Source organism: Suricata suricatta, chromosome 17, assembly GCF_006229205.1.
Source record: "Suricata suricatta isolate VVHF042 chromosome 17, meerkat_22Aug2017_6uvM2_HiC, whole genome shotgun sequence".
In the NCBI taxonomy this organism is placed as follows: domain Eukaryota; kingdom Metazoa; phylum Chordata; class Mammalia; order Carnivora; family Herpestidae; genus Suricata; species Suricata suricatta.
In genome coordinates, this window is record NC_043716.1 from 4310634 (window position 1) to 4330655 (window position 20022).

The 20022-nt window shown below is 42.4% G+C and overlaps 1 protein-coding gene across 1 annotated transcript in view; it reads right to left on the reverse strand.

Moving 5' to 3' along the window:
• The window catches only part of LOC115282692 (myosin-2-like), a 26612-nt gene extending 9960 nt beyond the window's left edge, over window positions 1–16652 (reverse strand). The window contains 22 exon segments of the mRNA XM_029928834.1: window positions 1440–1695; window positions 3575–3711; window positions 3800–3923; window positions 4851–4968; window positions 5060–5147; window positions 5963–6036; window positions 6644–6953; window positions 7056–7226; window positions 8303–8452; window positions 8541–8659; window positions 9021–9159; window positions 9652–9755; window positions 10395–10493; window positions 10620–10683; window positions 11303–11395; window positions 11479–11593; window positions 11676–11703; window positions 12743–12899; window positions 14364–14507; window positions 14600–14823; window positions 16334–16376; window positions 16640–16652. Coding sequence (XP_029784694.1) covers window positions 1440–1695; window positions 3575–3711; window positions 3800–3923; window positions 4851–4968; window positions 5060–5147; window positions 5963–6036; window positions 6644–6953; window positions 7056–7226; window positions 8303–8452; window positions 8541–8659; window positions 9021–9159; window positions 9652–9755; window positions 10395–10493; window positions 10620–10683; window positions 11303–11395; window positions 11479–11593; window positions 11676–11703; window positions 12743–12899; window positions 14364–14507; window positions 14600–14803 — 2694 coding nt within the window. The 5' untranslated portion in view covers window positions 14804–14823; window positions 16334–16376; window positions 16640–16652.
• Window positions 16653–20022: the final 3370 nt, after the last annotated feature.

Genomic DNA, 20022 nt, shown 5'->3' on the forward strand with positions numbered 1-20022 from the left:
TGTATGCAATCCAGGATACATTGTGGGAAAACCATAATGTGTCTGATTTTATCCTGTTCCTTCAGAAGAGTATATTCTCTAGTAGATGAGGAAGCCTACCCCCCAAAAGCTACCATGAACTCAGAAAGCAGTTAGTGACAGAAGAGATCTGAGAGGTTCTATTAGAAGTGATTTCCTTGAATGAAGTGGCATTTGAGTTGAGCCTTGAGGGGTGGGTAGGATTTGATTTTGTAGAAATCAAGCCATTGGGAGATGGAGCAGGAGGAGAGAAGGCATTCCAGTGGGGGTTTCAGGATGCAGATGCTAATGAACTGTTTCTCTTTGTAGAACTGGAAGATGATCATGGTTATGCTGTTCTACATTCAAGTTGAGGCATAAAGTAATCAAGAAATTCTTGGCAACCTGTTGTGTTTCAAATTAAGAGGGTTGGGAGTAAACAGGATGTGAGTGAGAAATTGATGTACACATTCATCAGGAGCCTCCATATAAGCCTTTGAATCCATAAAAGAGTAAAATGTGCTGTATGTACCATGTAGTGAATGTAGTGTGTAGGACAGATTCTGAGTAATTCTCTAGGGAGAAGAGAAGAGCATTCTGGAAAGATCTGAAGGGGGTGGGTGCAGAAAACAGCCCTTTTTCCTCTGTGATTGACAAGAAAGAGTTTATTACACTGCCTACACTTGGCAGAAGAAACCAATTTTAATCAACAGGAGAAATATATGATTTTGTGATGAGTAAATTATACCAGACCAATTCAGTTCACTCTGAAATGAAAGGCAGTCTCATAAATTACATTTCAGAGTTGATGGAGGCTGTTCTGAAATGACTGGTGCGGGAGTGAGCAGCGAGCATGCTGGATGGAGGAGAGGGCTGGGGGGGGGGCGCGGTGGGCAGAGCCCCTTGGGTGCTGACACAGTGATTCGGGTGCGACGTGATGGGGCACAGACTGTGCAGATGGATTGGATAGAGTGAACCCGAGTTTTAGAGATCAGGGACAAACAGGAATTCCCGAAAATGTGTTGTGGAATTCCTGACATTTGCCAGCTATATGTATTGTGATTTAAGGCTCATGGACATCTAGGAGTTTAAGGAAGTTTCCGAGATTAAAAAATAAAATCACTCTCTACATACTATTCTCCCCTTAATATTTCACTTGAGATAGTTTTATATTAAAGTCACTTCCAAGGACTCTCTTCAAAGTTTCTAGAAAAGAAGTCATAAATCCTGTAGTTTGATGAAATTGTGGAGAATGCGTAACAGTGGTCCGTTCTACCTCATTGCTTCTGGTTTGGGATGGTGAAGATATATGGACGTTGCTGGAACCATCAGAGTACACTGACCTCTCCCCAGTGAGTGTCCCCACACCAGCTACCCAAGCGTTTGCCACTCAAGGCCATTTGCATCCCAATTGCAGCACCTCTCATGACACCACCACTTACAGCCTGAACTTGGAGCTGCAGGTCATTTTTTTCTTTCAACAGTGACACCATCTTTTCCTCCAGTTCCTTCCTTTTCGCCTCTGACTTGGCGAGTTCGTCTTTGGTTTTCTGAAACTCCTCCTTCATGGTGGCCATCTCCTTTTCAGTCTCCGCACTCTTGAGGAGCGGCTTGATCTTGAAGAAGAGTTTCATCCAGGGCCAGTGCTTGACATTCATGAAGGCACGGATGTTGTACTGGATGCAGAAGAGGGCTTCTCTGAAATTTAATTGATGCAAGTTAGATACTGTGTGGATGAAGAAATGAAATGAAGTCTTGGCAGTGAGAGCTGGAAGTTCTGTCCTCGCTGCCTTCCTCGCCTACCATGAAAAGCACCGACAGAAGTAATTCTACTTTGGGATGATAGTCAAGGACCCATTAATTACTCACTTCTCTACATCAGGGCCTCTCAAACTCTTGGTTGACCTAAGAATCATCTGAAGGACTTGTTAAAATACTAGTTCCTGAACCTTATCCCCAGAGATTCAGAGCCAGAGGATCTGATGTGGGGGTCTATAAATGTGCATTTTTAATAAGTTTGCAAAGACACAGATGACGTAGGGGTCAGGACCACCCTCTGAGAATGACTGCTGTATACCAGTGCTTCTCAGGCTCTCCTCCTGAAAGACCACCAGCAGCAGTGAAGGGGATGTGGGTGTGGACCAAAGGGCCTCATAAAAGAAGACTTTCTGTGAAAATCTCTGGTTTTATATATTTTAATGTTATGTGAATTTTGCCTCCGACTCTGTAATATTCTCACATTTAAAAAAATCTAAATTAGTTAAAAAATGAATTACCCTCATATGTAAGCAGTTAACTGCCCCAATACATACATATGTATATATAGCAGGTTATGAGCAAACTTACTGTTTTTAATAAAATAGAACACAACAGGAGGTATTAGCGTAACTACAGGTGATAGAAATAACATCTGTTTCGTGTAAATTGTATATTTACACACACATGTATGAATGTGCACATGCCAGTATAAATGCACTTCTAACCATGAGTCCTGTTCACATGCATTCTGCAGCTTGAGACACCTGGCTCTTTGCTCTTAGAATTCTGTCCCTGCACCAAATCAGATCACCAGAAAGCTATGTATCTTGGTGACATTGTATTAACTTACTGAAAAAAATGTTTCACAAATAAATGCTCTTAATGTTATAAATCATAATAACTTGATAATAGAAATGATCAGATGGAAGAAGTTGTTTCTGCATCATGTATAAAAATCATTGTTGGGGTGCCTGGGTAGCTCAGTTGGTTAAGCGACCGCCTTAACTCAGGTCATGATCTCATGATTCGTGAGTTTGAGCCCCGCATTGGGCTCTGTGCTCACAGCCCAGAGCCTGGAGCCTGCTTCACATTCTGTGTCTCCCTCTCTCTCTGACCCTCCCCTGCTCATGCTCTGTCTCTCTGTCTTTCAAAAATAAATAAACGTTAAAAAAAGTTTTTTTTTAAATCATTGTTGGGAGTGCCTGCGTGGCTCAGTCAGTTAAGCATCTGACTTTAACTCAGGTCATGATCTCACAGTTCGTGAGTTCTAGCCCCAGGTTGAGCTCTGTGCTATCAGTGAGGAGCCTGCATCAGATCCCCTGTCCCCCTCTCTCTTGGCCCCTTCTCTGTCTCTCTCTTTTTCGCTCTCAAAAATAAATATTTTTGAATATTTATTTAAATATTTATTTAAGTTTATTGCTTCAGCAACTTTGGGACAAATTAAAAGTCCTAACCTCTGGTGCAAAAAAAAAAAAAAATCCCTGTTGAAAATACTGTCTGCTATTTAGTTCAATGTGTCTAATTTAATGATCTACCCACTTAATCCACACTGGGATATTTTTACATTCTGTATTTTCTCTTATCAGGTAAGAAATGTCCGCTTTTTATGCCTCCCTCCCCACCTTTATCCTGAACACTCAGACTCTGTTTCATGGTGACGACCCCTACCTTCAGTTTTCTGGTGTATGTGTATCCCCCACTTCAGTATAGGACTCTTATTCATTCTCACTTATGTCAGTGGCTTTATCATATCTGAGCCTTAAGCCACCTCAAATACGTTTCTGAAGCAGAAAGGTGAATAAATAATTTATATGTATACCTTCTCTCCACCATCTTCTGGTACTCCACTCTGGCCAGGAACCCTCTGCACCTGGCCTGGGTTCGGGTAATCAGCTGGGCCAGTTTGTCATCTCGCATCTCCTCCAGGAGCCCCAGAAGACCAGCTTTGAAAAAGACCTGCATGGGGGAGGATTTGTAGATCAGAAACTGTACATAATCTTCAAAGGGACGTGAATAGCATCAGGTAGGCTTTAAAGACCATTACCTTGGTGTGACCAAATTTATACTGGGTGTGGTCAATGTCGATGGATGCAAGGAGCTTCTCAGAAGCCTTCTTGCTGTCAATGAACTGCCCTTCAGGGATTGCACTTGCATTTAGTACTTTGTATCTGTTTAAGTGAATAGTAGTTTTTTTAAGTTGGCTTATGATGACACCAATAGCAGATAAACATTAAATGACCTATTTAGAAAACTAGAACTTAAAAAAAAGTATCCTTTGTTCATGGGAAGGAGGACTTCATATATGTGGATGGACAAACTAGCATCAACCGTCTCTTTTTACCCCATTTCACCTTCCTGGACAGCTATAGTTTTCCTTTCTGCCCCATCAGACCTTTTCTCAGGAAATGACTCTGTGGTCTTGCTCACACCGAGATGTAGATGATCAGTAAAATGTAACATGTGACCAGCTCCCTGGAGCTGCTGCCTGCCCTTTATCCCCTTTGCCACCTGTTTGATTCTCAAGATGGACTTCTCTAGGGAAGAGAAAGTTGCTGAGGAGCTGGCATTGAGACGTTCTGGGAAACCCTGTGAAACTGGTGTGTGGGACAGAAAGTCGAAGATAGGAAGGGACAGGAAAGCACCCACTGGGAGCTATAGACCTGCAAGGGGTGTTCCCAACTCAGACCCCAATAACCATGTGACTTTGAGCAAGTAGCTTAATCTCTTTGAACCTCAGTTCATTCACCTGTGAAAGGAGATGTTGATAGTACTTACCTCTACTGCCATTTTGTAAAGATTAAATGAGATAACCCAACCATATTTACACATTAAGAAATGGTAGTTCTCATAATTAACTACTGACATTAATGTATATATCTGTAGGTTAAGCCAGGAGCTTGTAAAGCCCATGAAAAGTCTGAAGTGTGAAATATGTGGTCTATCTAGATTTTAAAGGTGTTTTGAGGCTTATCATTTTTCACTCTTTTTTGTGGCAAATCAAAAATAATAGAGGCATTTTTTCACCAAATTGTTTTGCTTGCAGTAAGCACATTTATACTAAACTTTAAGACACACTGTAATTAGGAGAGTCTGACCTCTGTTTGAAGTCTGCATAGAGGATTCTGCTGGGGAATCCCTTCCTGCAGATGCGGATGCCTTCCAGCACACCGTTACAGCGCAGCTGGTGCAGGACCAGTTCGTGCTCCATGGCCCCTACAAATACACGTATTTGTTCCATTGCAGAGATTTTGTTTAAGGGAGGTGTGGCAGTCATGCTTTGAGCTTTCACTTTAGAGCTTCTTACCGGGAGTTTTGGTCTCATTGGGGATGATGCAGCGCACAAAGTGGGGGTGTGTGCTCCTCAGGTTGGTCATCAGCTTGTTCAGATTCTCCTGTAAGATCAGGAAAAATCCTGTTATCTCAAACTTTAGAAATGGTTTTGAGGATTTGGTGATGTTTATAAAATCAGTGCCTGTGGCGGAGTTGAATGGCCAGTATGGACCATTTTCATGTAAGGTAACACCTTGCCATGCGGCTTCTGACATGCAGATTTCTCCTCAGTCCCTCTTTCTCCACTTGAGTTAGCAGGAAGTACACACAGCCTGACATGTGATCTTTTTCAAGCACAGTCCTACTTCCTCTCTGGTCCATGGCTTTCCAAAAACGTTTACAAAGCCATTGCCTTCCCATAATAGATGGTTTCACTTTCTTCTCCCAAACTCCATAGTTCTCCAGTGAGTACATGCAAGCCTACATCTTGATGGAGTTTTTCTTATAAATACAGCTTCCCTGTCAGGGCAGAGAGATAATCTAAAGGGGAACAGTCTGCCGGTTATAATTGAGGATTGGCTGGATTAAGAGTGAGGACACCATATTAAGTTCCTCTAGGCTGGCTGCTAGATTTTCCTCAGTTTCACCAACGATTTAGTCTCTCTGAGTGCTTAGTTTCATGACTTGCCTAGATTATGAGTGGTGGAGTATTCAGTTTTACAAAGTTTCCTATCAAATATTCAGCTTTATTTGGCTTGGCATGAAAGATGAGCTAATAATTTCTCAGTAATGTGAACCTCTTCTCTCCAAAGCTAGATAAACAGAAGTCATTAATCAGTGTCAGTCTTTTCCTAAATGACTTGTGGAAAGAAGACTCTGCTTTTAAAAACAGATTCCTCAAACAACTGGGGAGTGTCAGAACCAGTTTCATCCTTACTCGGAAAAGGGCAGACACCGTCTGGAAAGAAGAGCCCTTCTTCTTGCCACCTTTCTTGGCACCACCACTTGCCTCTGGAGAGAAAATAAGGAAGGGTGTCACTCAAGTGTAGTTTTGAATTGGCAGGGCTGTTTTGTGCTTATTTGTTTGCCAACTTCTGTATGCATCAGGGGGAGCACTTTGGGCGACACTGCTGGCCTCTCTGTTTGAGCCTGAGTGACTCTTTTCTGTCAACTAAGCTTGCGTCCACTCTTCCGTGATTTTTTTCTCCATTAGAGGATGAAATGAAGGGATTCACTTCACTGTATCAATAAAGATGAGTCCTTGATGTTAGGACATTTTAGGGGCACAATAACTTCAAAAATCATCAATAGAAGGTCACTCTATTGTCTTAAATATTCCTAGATACTCAATATCCAGTAGATGTGAAGGAGAAGCAGGAGAGAATCATAGAAGCTGAGGTTTTTCATTGGTTGAGATCCTAATAGTTCCTCTCTGACGGTTTGCAGTAAGGCCTCTCTGTCAGTGTTAGAGTGAGACACCCATGCATAATTGCAGTGCAGCCTCTTTATTCAAAACATGGAAGAGCAATGGGTCTGGCCCTGCAATCCTGAGACTGGCCTTGATCCAACATCACTTTTTGTAACACCTAGCAAAAGTGTTACATTTTTTGAGCATTACCTGCTTCAGCCGTTTGAGCTCCAGAGAAAAGGTAAGCTAGAGTTTTCATTGAAGACTTCTGGTACAACCCGACCACGGTCTCGTTCAGGGGGTCCTTGTTCTTCTCCAGCCAGCCGGTTATGTTGTAGTCCACGGTTCCAGCATAGTGGATCAGTGAGAAGTGCGCCTCGGCCTTGCCCTTGACCACCTTGGGCTTCTGGAAGTTGGCAGACTTGCCCAGGTGCTGGTCATACAGCTTGTTCTTGAAGGAGGTGTCCGTGGCCTTGGGGAACATGCACTCCTCCTCCAGGATGGAGAAGATGCCCATGGGCTGAATTAAAGCAAAACAAAATGCATATAAGGTACATGGGAGCTGCAGCAGGGAGCCACAGAGTAGACGAGAAGAGGTTACTGAGTGGACAGATCAGGACACCTTCTCGATGAGCTCGATGCAGGCAGCCAGGTCCATCCCGAAGTCGATGAAGGTCCACTCGATGCCCTCCTTCTTGTACTCCTCCTGCTCCAGCACGAACATGTGGTGGTTGAAGAACTGCTGCAGCTTCTCGTTGGTGAAGTTGATGCACAGCTGCTCCAGGCTGTTGAACTAAATAAGTACATGTGTTTACTTTTCTCTAGAAAATTGAGCATTTGTAAATATAGGACTTTTTAATTTAAAAATATATGTTGACTGGCCTTTAGATTATAGATATCAAAATCATTGTTGAGAAGGACTATGAAATCTACCATTTTCTCTACTGCCATTTGGTAGAAAATCCTAGATCATATTAATGCCCTTTTCTGGCACATGCTTAAGTTTACACAGGTATTTTCCTGAGTTCCTGCTAAATCTTTCCATGTTTATTTCATTATCTTTGCCTTTTTCTGCTGGTTCTTAAGAGCTATTTGGCACTCCATTAGGTGCTGACTGGGAGGAGTCTCTGTTGAATGGAAGTCACCAAGGTCAGTTCTGCAAGTGAACAATAGTTGCCACCCTTGTTCTTTAATGGTGAAAATTAAGACACTGAATATCATACACAGTATGATAAGACATTTGTGTTTAAAAAAGAAAGCACCTCCAAAATGTTAACATCAGCTAGATCTAAGTAGAAGAATTAATGGGGAACCCTTTTCCTTGATTTTGCATATTTTCTGCAATGCCCAAGTTTTGCTTTTATAATTAGAAAGAAAAGAATACATTTCTTAAGCAGGAAAAATATATTTCATCACCAAATAGGAATTTTTATCTTACACTATCACATTAATGAGAATAAATGCTGACTGTAAGTTATGAATCTTTTCTGTTCTTATTATCTTGTCTAAGTATTTCTGAATGATTTCTCCACCATGTATTCAGAACATATATGTTGCACACGATTACTTTTATATTTTTATGATAACTTCATTTGGTTGGACTTTTAGAGCCTGCCCACTGCACCACATTGACTCCTAACTCCCTTTGGTCCCGTAGCAAGTCAGAGCACTCAATAAGTGGATTATTTCTCGTATAAGTGGAATTGACACTGCAATAAAGAATATAGTAGTGACCCAATCATTCTCTTTCCCACTTCAGCATAACTTTTTGGGAGTAGTAAGAGACAGTTATAATATTCACAGATCTCTTCTTACTGATATGTCCACTGCCTTACTGTAAAGTCCCTTACCAACCAGCTACCAACTCACATCAAAGATCTCAAAGCCGGCAATGTCCAGGACCCCAATGAAGTACTGCCTGGGCTGCTTGGTGTCCAGCTGCTGGTTGATGCGGGTGACCATCCACAGGAACATCTTCTCATAGATGGCCTTGGCCAGAGCGCCCACTGCATTGGTCACCTAGAAAAACATAAATATATCTCTTGAGGCTATCAGGGGACTGTAAAAATGCTTGATTCATGTTGATAAATTTGAATTATGCACCTACCTGCTCCACAGTCTGGCCTTTGGTGACGTACTCATTGCCGACCTTGACCCTGGGGTAGCAGAGAGCTTTGAGCAGGTCAGCAGAGTTCAGACTCTGGAGATAGGCAGCCTTGTCAGCAACTGAAAGGAAGAAAGGATAGAACAATGTTGTTATGGTCCAAAGCAACCTACTTGCTCAAAAAAAAATTACTTTAAGCTACAGACATTTTGTGCAGTGTTTTCAGAATATCTCTTTAAGCATTCTTGCCCATCCCCCCCCCCTACTTAGTTCAAGACTTTGATTACGGGTAGTGTGCCCTAAAAAACTTCATAAATGTGAGGAAACATCTAATACAAGGCTTCAAGTAATATATTACTTGGATATATTTTAAAACTCAATTCTTAAAAATGAATTTGTCTTCCTAGATAAACTCAAGGGTAACAAGTTTAAGAATGTGATTTTCAAACAAACAAAAAATCAGGTGGTTGACTTGGTTGATACCTTCGGTGCCGTCGGGCTCTGCCTGCTCTTCCCGTTGCTTCTGCTTGAACTTCATGTTCCCATAATGCATCACGGCACCCGTGAGCTTGTAGATGGAGACTTTCTCTTCATTAGTAAAGCCCAAAATATCAATAGCACTCTGCCAGTATAACCAATAAGATAACTGTTAGGTTATGATCTACACACTCACTATGTATTGTTCACATTCTGATTCCTGACTTGTTGGTCAAACTTAGTGCTAATGGGGGTGCAAGGAATTCTTTAGAGTGGGTGTTTGGGGAGTTGGTCAACCAAAGGCCAGCACTAAGCATACTTTCTAAGATTCAAAAAGTAAACTTAAGAAAAAGAACAAAATAGCAAATTTAAAGGGCTTGTTATTTTGAGAAGCGGTACAGAACTTATTAAGTGGATTTCAAAAAAAGTGGTTTAGTAAATTCAGAAATGACAGACTTTTAAAAGGGAAAGTAAAATGTTGTGGGACACATCTTAATTCTTTTGGTTGACTCTGGGTGGCACATCCTTGCTTGTCTTTGAACCATCTTTTGCTATTTCTACTAGAAACTGAATATTTATCTGAAGGGACCATTGCTTCTAACCCAACATCATTCCAATTTTCTTATGTTCCACTTACATCAGTTGCCATCAATTCTTCTTGATCATCAATGCTAGCCACGCTGATCTCCCCTTGACTGACAAATGGGTAATCATATGGGTTGGTGGTGATCAGAAGCATTTCTATGTACATGGAACAGAGAAAAGGTAAGCAGAATATCCCCTTCACAAAGCAAGAGATGTCTAGACAAATTCTAAGACACTGTATAAAGCCAAAGAAGAGTATCCCATACTGGGAAACATTATATCTGTAAGAATAGTCAACACAGTGCTGACTCTTTAAAATCCAGAACTGGAAATAACCTAAATATCCTTGAAAGGGTATGGTTAAATAAATAATGCTTATCTCTACCATATAACACTGTGCAACCATTATTAAAAATAATGCACGACTACAATTGGTGACATGGAAAGAACCATGATACATTATAGCTCAATGGAAAAAGTACATCACAGGAGGGTATGAAACTGTGATTCCAGTTACTGTATGTATGGGTCTCTGTATGTCAAGGTACAAATACAGAAAATTACTAGAACAATATCCACCCATGTTTCATGGTGGTTATTTCATGGTAATAGGATGTGAAGGGCTTATCTTCAGTTTTCCTTTTGGATTTTTGACATAGCACACATAAGCTTACAAAGCTATTTTCCAACTCCAGAAGATAAACCTGACAAAATTCAGTCATGGAATACGAGGTTGGACCATGCAATGAGAGTGCTGGTGTAATCATTCTCGAAAGGGATCATGACATTTCTTACCAATTAGCTCTGGTTTCTTGTTTGATGTGATCTGATAAAAAATGTGATAGCTCCTTTCAGCCTTAAGCTGGAAAGTAACTCTGGACTTCTCTAGCAAATCTGGAAGGAAACAAATAACAAATGGAGCAATGCAAAACTTCACATGAGACGCAAATTTCACTGTGGGTTCACTTTATGCGTGTTGCAAGAAACAGATATGACCACAAAGGAGATCCAGGCACTTACATGTCTCAATATCTGCAGAAGCCAGTTTTCCCGTAGTGCCAAAGTGGATTCTAATGAATTTACCCTTGAAAGGAAAACTAATATTACTACTTTTTTCCCCAATCATATCAAATCTTCAAGAAACTCAAAACATTTGGAATACTAATGTGTTAATATTCAAAATATTTTTTATAAATGTGTTAATATTTTTAAATAATTTATTTATTTTTGAGAGAGAGAGCGAGCACCCACATGCGAGTGAAGCAAGGAAGGGGCAGAGAAAGAGGAGACACAGAATCGGAAGCTGGCTCCAGGCTCTGAGCTGTCAGCACAGAGCCTGATGCGGGGCTCAAACTCATGAACCGCGAGATTAGGACCTGAGCCAAAGTCAAACACTTACATTTTAATATTAAACCAATCCAGAGACTGTTTGTATTAGCTAGAAAAGGTGTTATCTCCTATTTTGTGAGTAAAGGAATTTTATCTTTTGTTTTGAGATCGTGAACAATTGGAAGTAGTGACAGAGAAGAAAGAACTCAGATATAGGGTCGCCACATCTGTTTAGATGGGACTTGGATCCGTGTTTTGTGCTCAAAGGGAAAGGAAAGATTTGTGCTGCAATGTAACGTGAACGGAAAAGATTCAGAGAAAGTATTCACAGGCATCCCGCGAATGGCGACCATACTAGTGACCAAGAAACTTACAAAGCGAGAGGAGTTGTCATTCCTCACAGTCTTGGCATTGCCAAAGGCCTCCAGTAGGGGGTTGGCGCTGATGATTTGATCTTCCAGGGTCCCCTGCAAAGGCAAGTGCAGTCCTTACCTCTGGGGCTCCCGACTTCCTGAGAGCCCTGACATCTTGAGTCTGACCCCAGACCCACCTGAATTTTGCCAGAAGTAACTTCCTCCTTCTTCTTGTCCCCAGTGACTGCAATTGTTGCAAAGTACTGGATGACACGCTTGGTGTTCACAGTCTTCCCTGCCCCGGATTCTCCGCTGCCAAATAAAAGCTAAGTGAGATGAGGTCTAAACATGGCAACTGTCGCAGCCATGAGAAGAGAGCATAAAATTCGCTTACGTGATCAGGATTGACTGGTTCTCTCGGTCTACAAAAGAGAAATTACAGACATGTAATACTGGGGGTTTTTTTTGTTTCTTGGTTTTGTGTATTTGTAAACAGTAAGTAAAGTAAAATGGAACAAACTTAGTATTTTTCAGACTGGCCTTTGCAATCCCTGGGGCTTCATGAGCTCTAGGCCTCCCGTCTTTTCCAGTATGCCTTTCATGTGTCCCAGTCCCTCCCTGTACCCTACCCCTGACTTGAGCTTAGGTGCAGCCATTTAAACAGAACACTGCAAACAAGCACCAGATCTTGCCTTTGTCATATTCTACCACTAAGGAAATATGAAAAGTGGACTTGAGTCTGCACTTGGGTTTGGATGACAACTCTGGCAGTGACATATTTATTGTCAGTGTAAGACGAAATGAAAAACAGGCACTTTATTATGTAGGGTGGGGTAAATATAGTGCACATGATAGCTTTGGAAGTAATCATGGCTTTAGTCATATTTTGGGGGAAAGGTTCATTTTTACTGTTTACTCTCCCAAGATGAATTCTCTAAACCCTTTCTCCAAGTAGCTTAGATTGGACGAGCTGAGACAGTGTTGTAGGAAGAATATTCATGGCACCAAACACACCATAATGAGGTTGGTTCTGGGCAAAGGGCAATAGCCTTTATGCCCTCCCTAGTATAGAAAATGTTTTCATCATAGTTTCTGATGTTGAGTAAAGGCCACAGGCAGATTTTACTCTTCTCATTTTTGGCTCTTGGTAATGGAAACATGGTCTGTATATGTGATTGTGTGTGTGTACAAACATGCAAACAGTGTTTATAATTTTTGCTCAAGCTTTTCTAGTTTCTGAGTCACTCAAAAATCAGTTCTCTAATTATGGCCAACTCTGCTGACTTTTAAAAAAGATCATTACCAATTATGTAATGGTAGGGATTCCAAGTCTTTTACACCCTCTCTTCCTGCACTGTCTCCAGCTCAACCAAAGGGCTGAAAGACTGTGTTGAACTGGTTAGAGTCTCTCTTACTGTTCTGCTCTGAAGAGATTATGCACATACAAAGCATTTAACTCACCCGTCAGCATGAACTGATAGGCGTTGTCGGAGATGGAGAAGATGTGGGGCGGGGCCTCCTGGCGCTTCTTGCCTCGGTAGGCCGTCACCACCTCGGGGTTGTACACCGGCAGCCACTTGTAGGGGTTGACGGTGACGCAGAAGAGGCCCGAGTAGGTCTATTCAAGGGAATAAGAAAAAGCAGCTATCCAAAGATTTTTCCTGCTAGGTGTGCATTTTACTTAGCTGAAATCTGACCTAAAGGAGCATTTTAAACAAGTACTCTACATTTCTTGAAGGCATCAGCAGGAAAACTAGTTGGAAGATCCCACAATGAGATGGTAAAATCCATGAAGGGAGGGATCCCAATTTAGAATTTTTACTATTATTTTTGGGACTTGTCACCATGACTTTCATGTAGCAGGAGCTGCAAAGGTTGGCTTTGTTTTGTTTTTTCATGTGTAGGGTGAGACATTGTTACTGTGTTTTAGGAAATATGCATATATTTCCTTTACAACATTAAGGTAGTTCAAATTCATGAAAAATTTGGACACACCTGACATGTCCAACACTGTGGAAGCAGTTAGGTGAACTGCAGGAAATCTTAAGATGGTGGGATGCAGGCATTTTAAAAGGTATTTAAAAATACACAAATGTATTTAGCAATACTGGGAAAAATTTTGCAAATTTCTATGAAGTTCTAAAGAAACAGGACACAGAATAATGTAAATACATTATGGTCAAACAGGGAGATTCCCAAAACCTTGGACAGCTGGTGTAAGACAGGCAGTGGCCAGTCAGTGTGGATGCTGGCCCTGAGCAGCAGGTGCACGTGGGCAGGTATCATCCACCTGCATAGCCACCCTGGCTGAAGCACACAGAAATGTCAGTGTGACACAAGTAAGTTCAGTTCCACACCATTTACTGGGCACGTCTCATGTGCCAGGCATCTGCAGGGCACGGGAGTGAACTGAATGAGATGCCATTCCTCAGGGAGCTCCCTGTCTCCAGTCCACATAGGGGACAGACATGTAAATGGATGGTGATGGAAACCCAAAGTTAGTGCTATGGCCGGAGCAGAGACAGAACATCCACTCCCCCGGGGCAGGTGGAGAGGTTAACTCAAAGAGGTGGCGTTCACGTAGAGGGGACCAGAGCACATGGCTATGGGTTGCTGTTATTTTGAAGCATGAAAATGGGCAAAATTTGGTCCTTAAAACACTATTTTTATGTGTTGGAACATAAGTTTATCATTTCCCTCTGGATGATTCTACAACCAGGATTGAGGGAGGAGTAGAAATGTAGGCACGTGGTTGAGCTATAAGCAGTAGCTACTGCAGTGTTCAAGTGACATGTGGCAAACCCAGTGCACGTGGATGGTGGCCTTGCCTGGCTTTGGATGGAAGACAGAGGATGAAGTCTGGTTGTTGGGTTACGCCTCACAATAGCAATGGTGAGCCTTTTAGTTAGTTAAGTAACTGATGTACTAACGAGTTAACTTGTGTGCGAACTAGTTACGCTGGTAGTGGAAGCGAAACGGGTCACTGGTTTTGACCCATTTATACTAGAGTGGAAGCAGTGGGCTGGCAGGTGGGTGGTGAGGGCAATAAAGACCACTTGGGGCTGGGGCAGGGGGCGCTCACGTAGATCATCCAGGCTGCGTAACGCTCTTTGAGGTTGTACAGCACAGCGGGCTCGTGCAGGTGGGTCATCATGGCCATGTCCTCGATCTTGTCATATTTGGGAGGGTTCATGGGGTAGACTTGATCATCTTTCACTGTCAGAGTCTGATAGACAGGAAGGATAATTGTTTTTGTCAACTGAGTGACCACACAAAAAGCCGTGATCACATGAAGCCAGCTCCAAGGACTCTACTTACCGCTCCGGCTTCGGTCTTCACCGTCACCTTCCCTCCTTCTCTGCTCTGGACAGTCCCTTTGACAAATGACTCCTTGGGCTCCGCCACAAACACAGATGTCTTTGCATCAAAGGGCCTATTCTGGGCCTCAATGCGCTCCTTTTCAGACTTGCGGAGGTACGGAGCTGCCTCCCCAAAAATGGCCATTTCCTGGTCTGAACTCATGGCTGCTGAGCTCAGAGACCCTAAAGGAGAGCATTTCACATTAGAGATTCAGATTCTGGACTGCCGTGTGTGTCAGTAAACCCTGGACATTGGTGATATTTCGTGGAAAAGCCACTATTTGGAAATGTCACCCAGTGGGTCCACTGTGCACCATGCTATAGTTACTGAAACAAACATAATCACAAGGTCTCAGAGGTATTGAGGGCCACTATGTCACCATCGCAGGAACCAGGGCTTTACATGCATTATTTTTTTTCATCCTTCAAGGCTAGCATTCTAATCAGGGAGCCAAGCGTAGCCTCCGCATGCTGCTGAGGGGCTTGTGACCCTGGGAAAGGCACTTGATCTCTCTGAGCCTCAGTGTCTCCCTCTTTAGCATAGGGATTACAACATCTGCCTTTCTTAATTCACAGCCTGTGAGGTATAGTACAGACTCTTGGGGAAAAGGTCATGATGACTCAACAACCAATTTGAAATAGTGCAAGCTACCATTTAGATGTAAAATGCCATTTGTTGCAATGTAATACAATTCCACTTCTTGTCCTGTAATGTAAGAGAACTTTACTTCCTCCTTTAGTTATTTAGCCAGAGGTGCTCAAGGTCAGTGGTTCTGGGGATGATAATTTTGTTTACCTCTTTTTCTCTAGTTGTGTGCATATTAGAGTTTGACATAATTTCTATTAAATCCAGTTAATCAGTTAACCTGAGGACAAAAGCCATAGCAAATCTTACCCTTGTTTTTAAAAATTCCTTTTATTTCACTGAAGTTTAGTTGACATTCAATGTTATTATTGTCTGCATTCTCCTACACTGAAGGGCTCCCTTGGCCCTTTCAAATCTCCTTCTGGAGAACGCAGGCTCGGATGGCTCCACTCTCTTTTATCTGCCGGTTGCCAGCGGTATCAGTAGAATGAACGGTTTGGCAAAGAATGTTACTGCAGTCATTCTGGAATCAGGTTACTTGAAACTCATTTTGGCCAGCTACCCACCAGCGTCTCCCTTCAGAAATGCGGTAGACAGCGCAGGCAGCAAGGCACATGAATACCTCATGTGTGTAACAAAAGGTCCCCAGCGTCTTAATTTCATACCACACTCAGCACTGGGCAGGGTAACTTTTAAGAAGTCTAAAGGAAGTATTTTCCTAAGTTCCTTCTTTCTTGTGTGTTAAAGATCATGTTTACTTAATGAACTCTAATAGCAAGATACATTTTTATTGAGTTTGAGATTTTTAGCAAGAGAATCTTAGTGCAGATTTTTTTCCCCCTACAGAATATTCTATTAACAAACTAGCAATTCCTTTAGCAATTTTCTTGCCAAAATGTCACCGCACCAATGCTTGCTTGCATCCCGAATGACTCTATGTGCATTGTCCTCGCCCTCCCTCTCCCTCCAGCCCCTCTCCGGAAGTACACTTGTTAAGGTATTTACTGAGACCAGCTCTTTCTCACAGGCTGCTACGTGACACGGACCCATCCCAGAGGCTCTCATCCCATCCAGTCCCCTCCAGGGACTGGCGAGTCCCAGTCTTACCTTGTTAGCAAGTGAGAAGATGTAGCCTGGGAGCCAGACAGTTCTGTAACAAAAAAAAAAAAAAAAGAAAAGAAGGAAAGAAAGAAACACTTCATTAGTTAGCCAGGAGCGCGCCCACGCGTGCACACACATAGGCAAAATCTCATTTTCAGTATTGCTGTCTATTGTAAACAGCAGGCAACAAAGCCATGGATGTGACACACTGTGTCATATCCGCAGGAGCAGTACCAGAGCGAGCAGCTGCAGCTGACGCCGGGCAGCGTGGCCGGTGTCCCTCTTGAGAGCCGGTCCCCTGTTCCCACTTACCTTGAGCTTTTTAAAGCAGGCCAGTCAGCCTCATTCCAAGGGCTCTTTTATATGGAGAGCTATGGAAACAATGCAGCTGCCCGTTCTTTCTTAAGTCAAAAGGAATTGTTTGGCAGAAAAAGTCTTGGCAGTCTTGCACCCCTGCATAATTCCCATTCATATTAAGAATGGTTGGATATAATTAGAAATATTTTTCTTATTGAGTATGTGGATAAATCTCCTATGGATAATTTGAGAAGATGATCTGAAAGGAAGGTTCAGGCTGGTGGATCAAGGCAGTGACCAGGCAGCCAGAATAACTGGCCTCTCTCATAAATTCTTTCTGGCCTCACCGGGCATGCCACTCTGGTTAGCCTTGCGCCACTTTTCATGTTTCACATATTCGATTAGAAATAAAGTACAAATGTTTGTTTTGACTTTGCGACGGTTAATTTTCATCTGCTGGTCTTTCCTTTCCAGCCCTGCACAATCGAACTGCATGTCTTCGACAATTTAAAAAGGAGGGTCCTGTCCTTGTTCTGGCATCCTTGTCGTTTGCGGGACCACCCTCACCCTCTCACGGTTCCGTTTTTGCCCAAACTCGTCCTCCCCACAGTACGTTGTTTCCTGGCCACCTACTTGTTCGACTTGCCTGCACTAAAAACAGTTGACTGTTCTTTAGTGGTAAAAAGTCCTTTTGGGGACCACTTCCCAACATTTTCCATGTCAGCACAGCCAGAAAACGATGATATATTAGTGTACTTACACTAGAGTAACGTGGACATGGTTTGGCTCTGTCTGCAAAGGGCTTGGTAAGAACATTGCTTTATAGTTCTTATATTTCTTTATGTGATGTAAGTATATTTACACTAAGAAAAAATATTAAATGCTGAGTGTGCTTAAAACCTCCAAAGAAGATCTTAAACTTTTCAGGAGAAATTTCAGCTAGATTCCAGGAACAAAACTGTTTTTTTTTTTTAATGATTATTGATTTTTGAGAGAGGGAGAGAGAACATGCACAGAGGAGGGGAAGAGAGAGAGGGAGACAGAGGTCCGAAGCAGACTCTGCACAGAGAGACAGATGCAGGGCTCATACCCAAGAACCATGAGATCATGACCTGAGCCGAAGTCAGACACTTAACCAACTGAGCCACCCAGGCATCTCTGAACAAAAAATTGTTTATATGTGGCTTTCTACTTGAAATAATGATACACATTTCCTGATCAAATCTTTTAAAAATGATGGCATATAGTATTTGCATTCTTTTTTTTTTTTTAATTTTTTTTTTTTTTTTTTTTTACTTTTGAGAGACAGAGAGAGACAGTGCAAGCAGGGGAGGGTCAGAGAGAGAGGGAGACACAGAATCCAAAGCAGGCTCCAGGCTCTGAGCTAGCTTTCAGCACAAAGCCCGACGTGGGGCTCAAACCCATGAACCGTGAGATCATGACCTGAGCCGAAGCTGGACGCTTAACTGACTGAGCCACCCAGGCGCCCCAGTATTTGCATTGTTGATCATCACTATTGTGGGGAAAGTCTGCACAAGAAGGCAATCAAAATGTAAAGCCATATATATTTTTTCATGACTACTGAAATTATATCTTAAAAATTTATCAGCTCTTCTTTTTTCTTTACTGCCAAATATAATGTTGAAATTTCTACATTAATGAGAATAAATTTTGAATCCACTTGAACTCTTTCAATATCAAATATTTCCAAAGACGTTGAACTCTAATCTTCAAAAAGCCTGCATGTTACAGAAGTCACCCTGCTGCGTGGTTGGTCACCATCGAAAGGGCACCTCAGCCACAAATACACACGAGTGCCTGATGTATTCAAAGTGCAAGATCTGGAGTCGCCTCCACCTGGAAAACCTACTTGGCCTTCCAGCATGCCTGCCCTGGCTGGCCACATTCTGGGCTGCGTGCCCTGTCCCAGGCGCCCTGCAACGCCAACCTTCCCGGCTTCTCCAGGGGTCCCTTGCCTGCGGCTGGCAGCCTCACACTGGCAGCTGGCTGAGAAAGTAAATGTGCTCCTCGCTTCCACTCAGCACATGGTAAACACCACCATCATGCTGCCTCCTTTGTGGACTGTCCGGTAGACTGTCAGACTCGGACTCAGCCAGGCTGTCCTCTGAGGAGCTTCTGGGTAGGCCTCTCACAGCTGGAGACCACTTCCCACTGCTCTGGCCTCCCAGCCCATCCAGCCACCTCAAGACTGAAGGGGTCAACATTTTCGTGGCACATCTGTAACCTTTCTGTTGGCAGGACCCACTGGGTGGGCAGCTCTGCCTTAAGATGAGCTGTAGCTCTGTTTCCCGAAACTAAGCAGCCATTTTCAGGGCCAAAGCAATATTTTGATATTTTTTTATTCCATTCCTGCTGCCCACATGCATTATCTTTATGCTCTATTAAGTATCTATTATTGGCCGCAGCAAGTTCTTACCTGACATGTCTCTGGAGGCAAGGGAAACAAAAGCAAAAATGAACTGTTGGGACCTCATCAAGATAAAAACTTCTGCATGGCGAAGGAACCATCAGCAAAACTAAAAGGCAACCGATGGAATGGGAGAAGATATTTGCAAACGACCTATCAGATAAAGGGTTAGTATAGAAAATCTATAAAGAACTTAGCAAACTCATCACCCAAAAGACAAATAATCCAGTGAAGAAATGGGCAAAAGACATGAATAGACACTTTTCCAAAGAAGATATCTAGATAGCTAACAGACACATGAAAAAATGCTGGACATCTCTCATCATCAGGGAAATACAAATCAAAACCACAATGAGATACAACCTCACACTTGCCAGAATGGCTAAAATAAACAACTCAAGCAACAACAGTGTTGGCAAGGAACAGAGAAAAGAGAAAGAGGAACCCTTTTGCACTTTTGGTGGGAATGCAAACTGATACAGCTACTCTGGAAAACAGCATGGAGTTTCCTCAAAAAGTTAAAAGTAGAAGTACCCTATAACCCAGCAATTGCACTACTAGGTATTTACCCAAAGCACATAGGCTTGCTGATTCAAAGGGGCACACGCACTCTGATGTTCATAGTAGTGTCATTGACAGTAGCCAAAGTATGGAAAGACCCCAAATGTCCGTTAACTAATGAATGGATAAAGAAGATGTGGTGTATATATACAATGGAATATGACTTGGCCATCAAAAAGAATGAAATTCTGCCATTTGCAAGAACGTGGATGGAACTAGATTGTATTCTGTTAAGCAAAATAAGTCAGAGAAAGACCGATAATCATATGATTTCACTCATATGTGGAATTTAAGAAACAAAACAGATGAACATAGGGGAAAGGAAGGAAGAATAAGATAAAAACAGAGAAGGAGATAAACCATAAGAGACTTTTAAATACAGATAGCAAACTGAAGGTTCCAGGTAAGG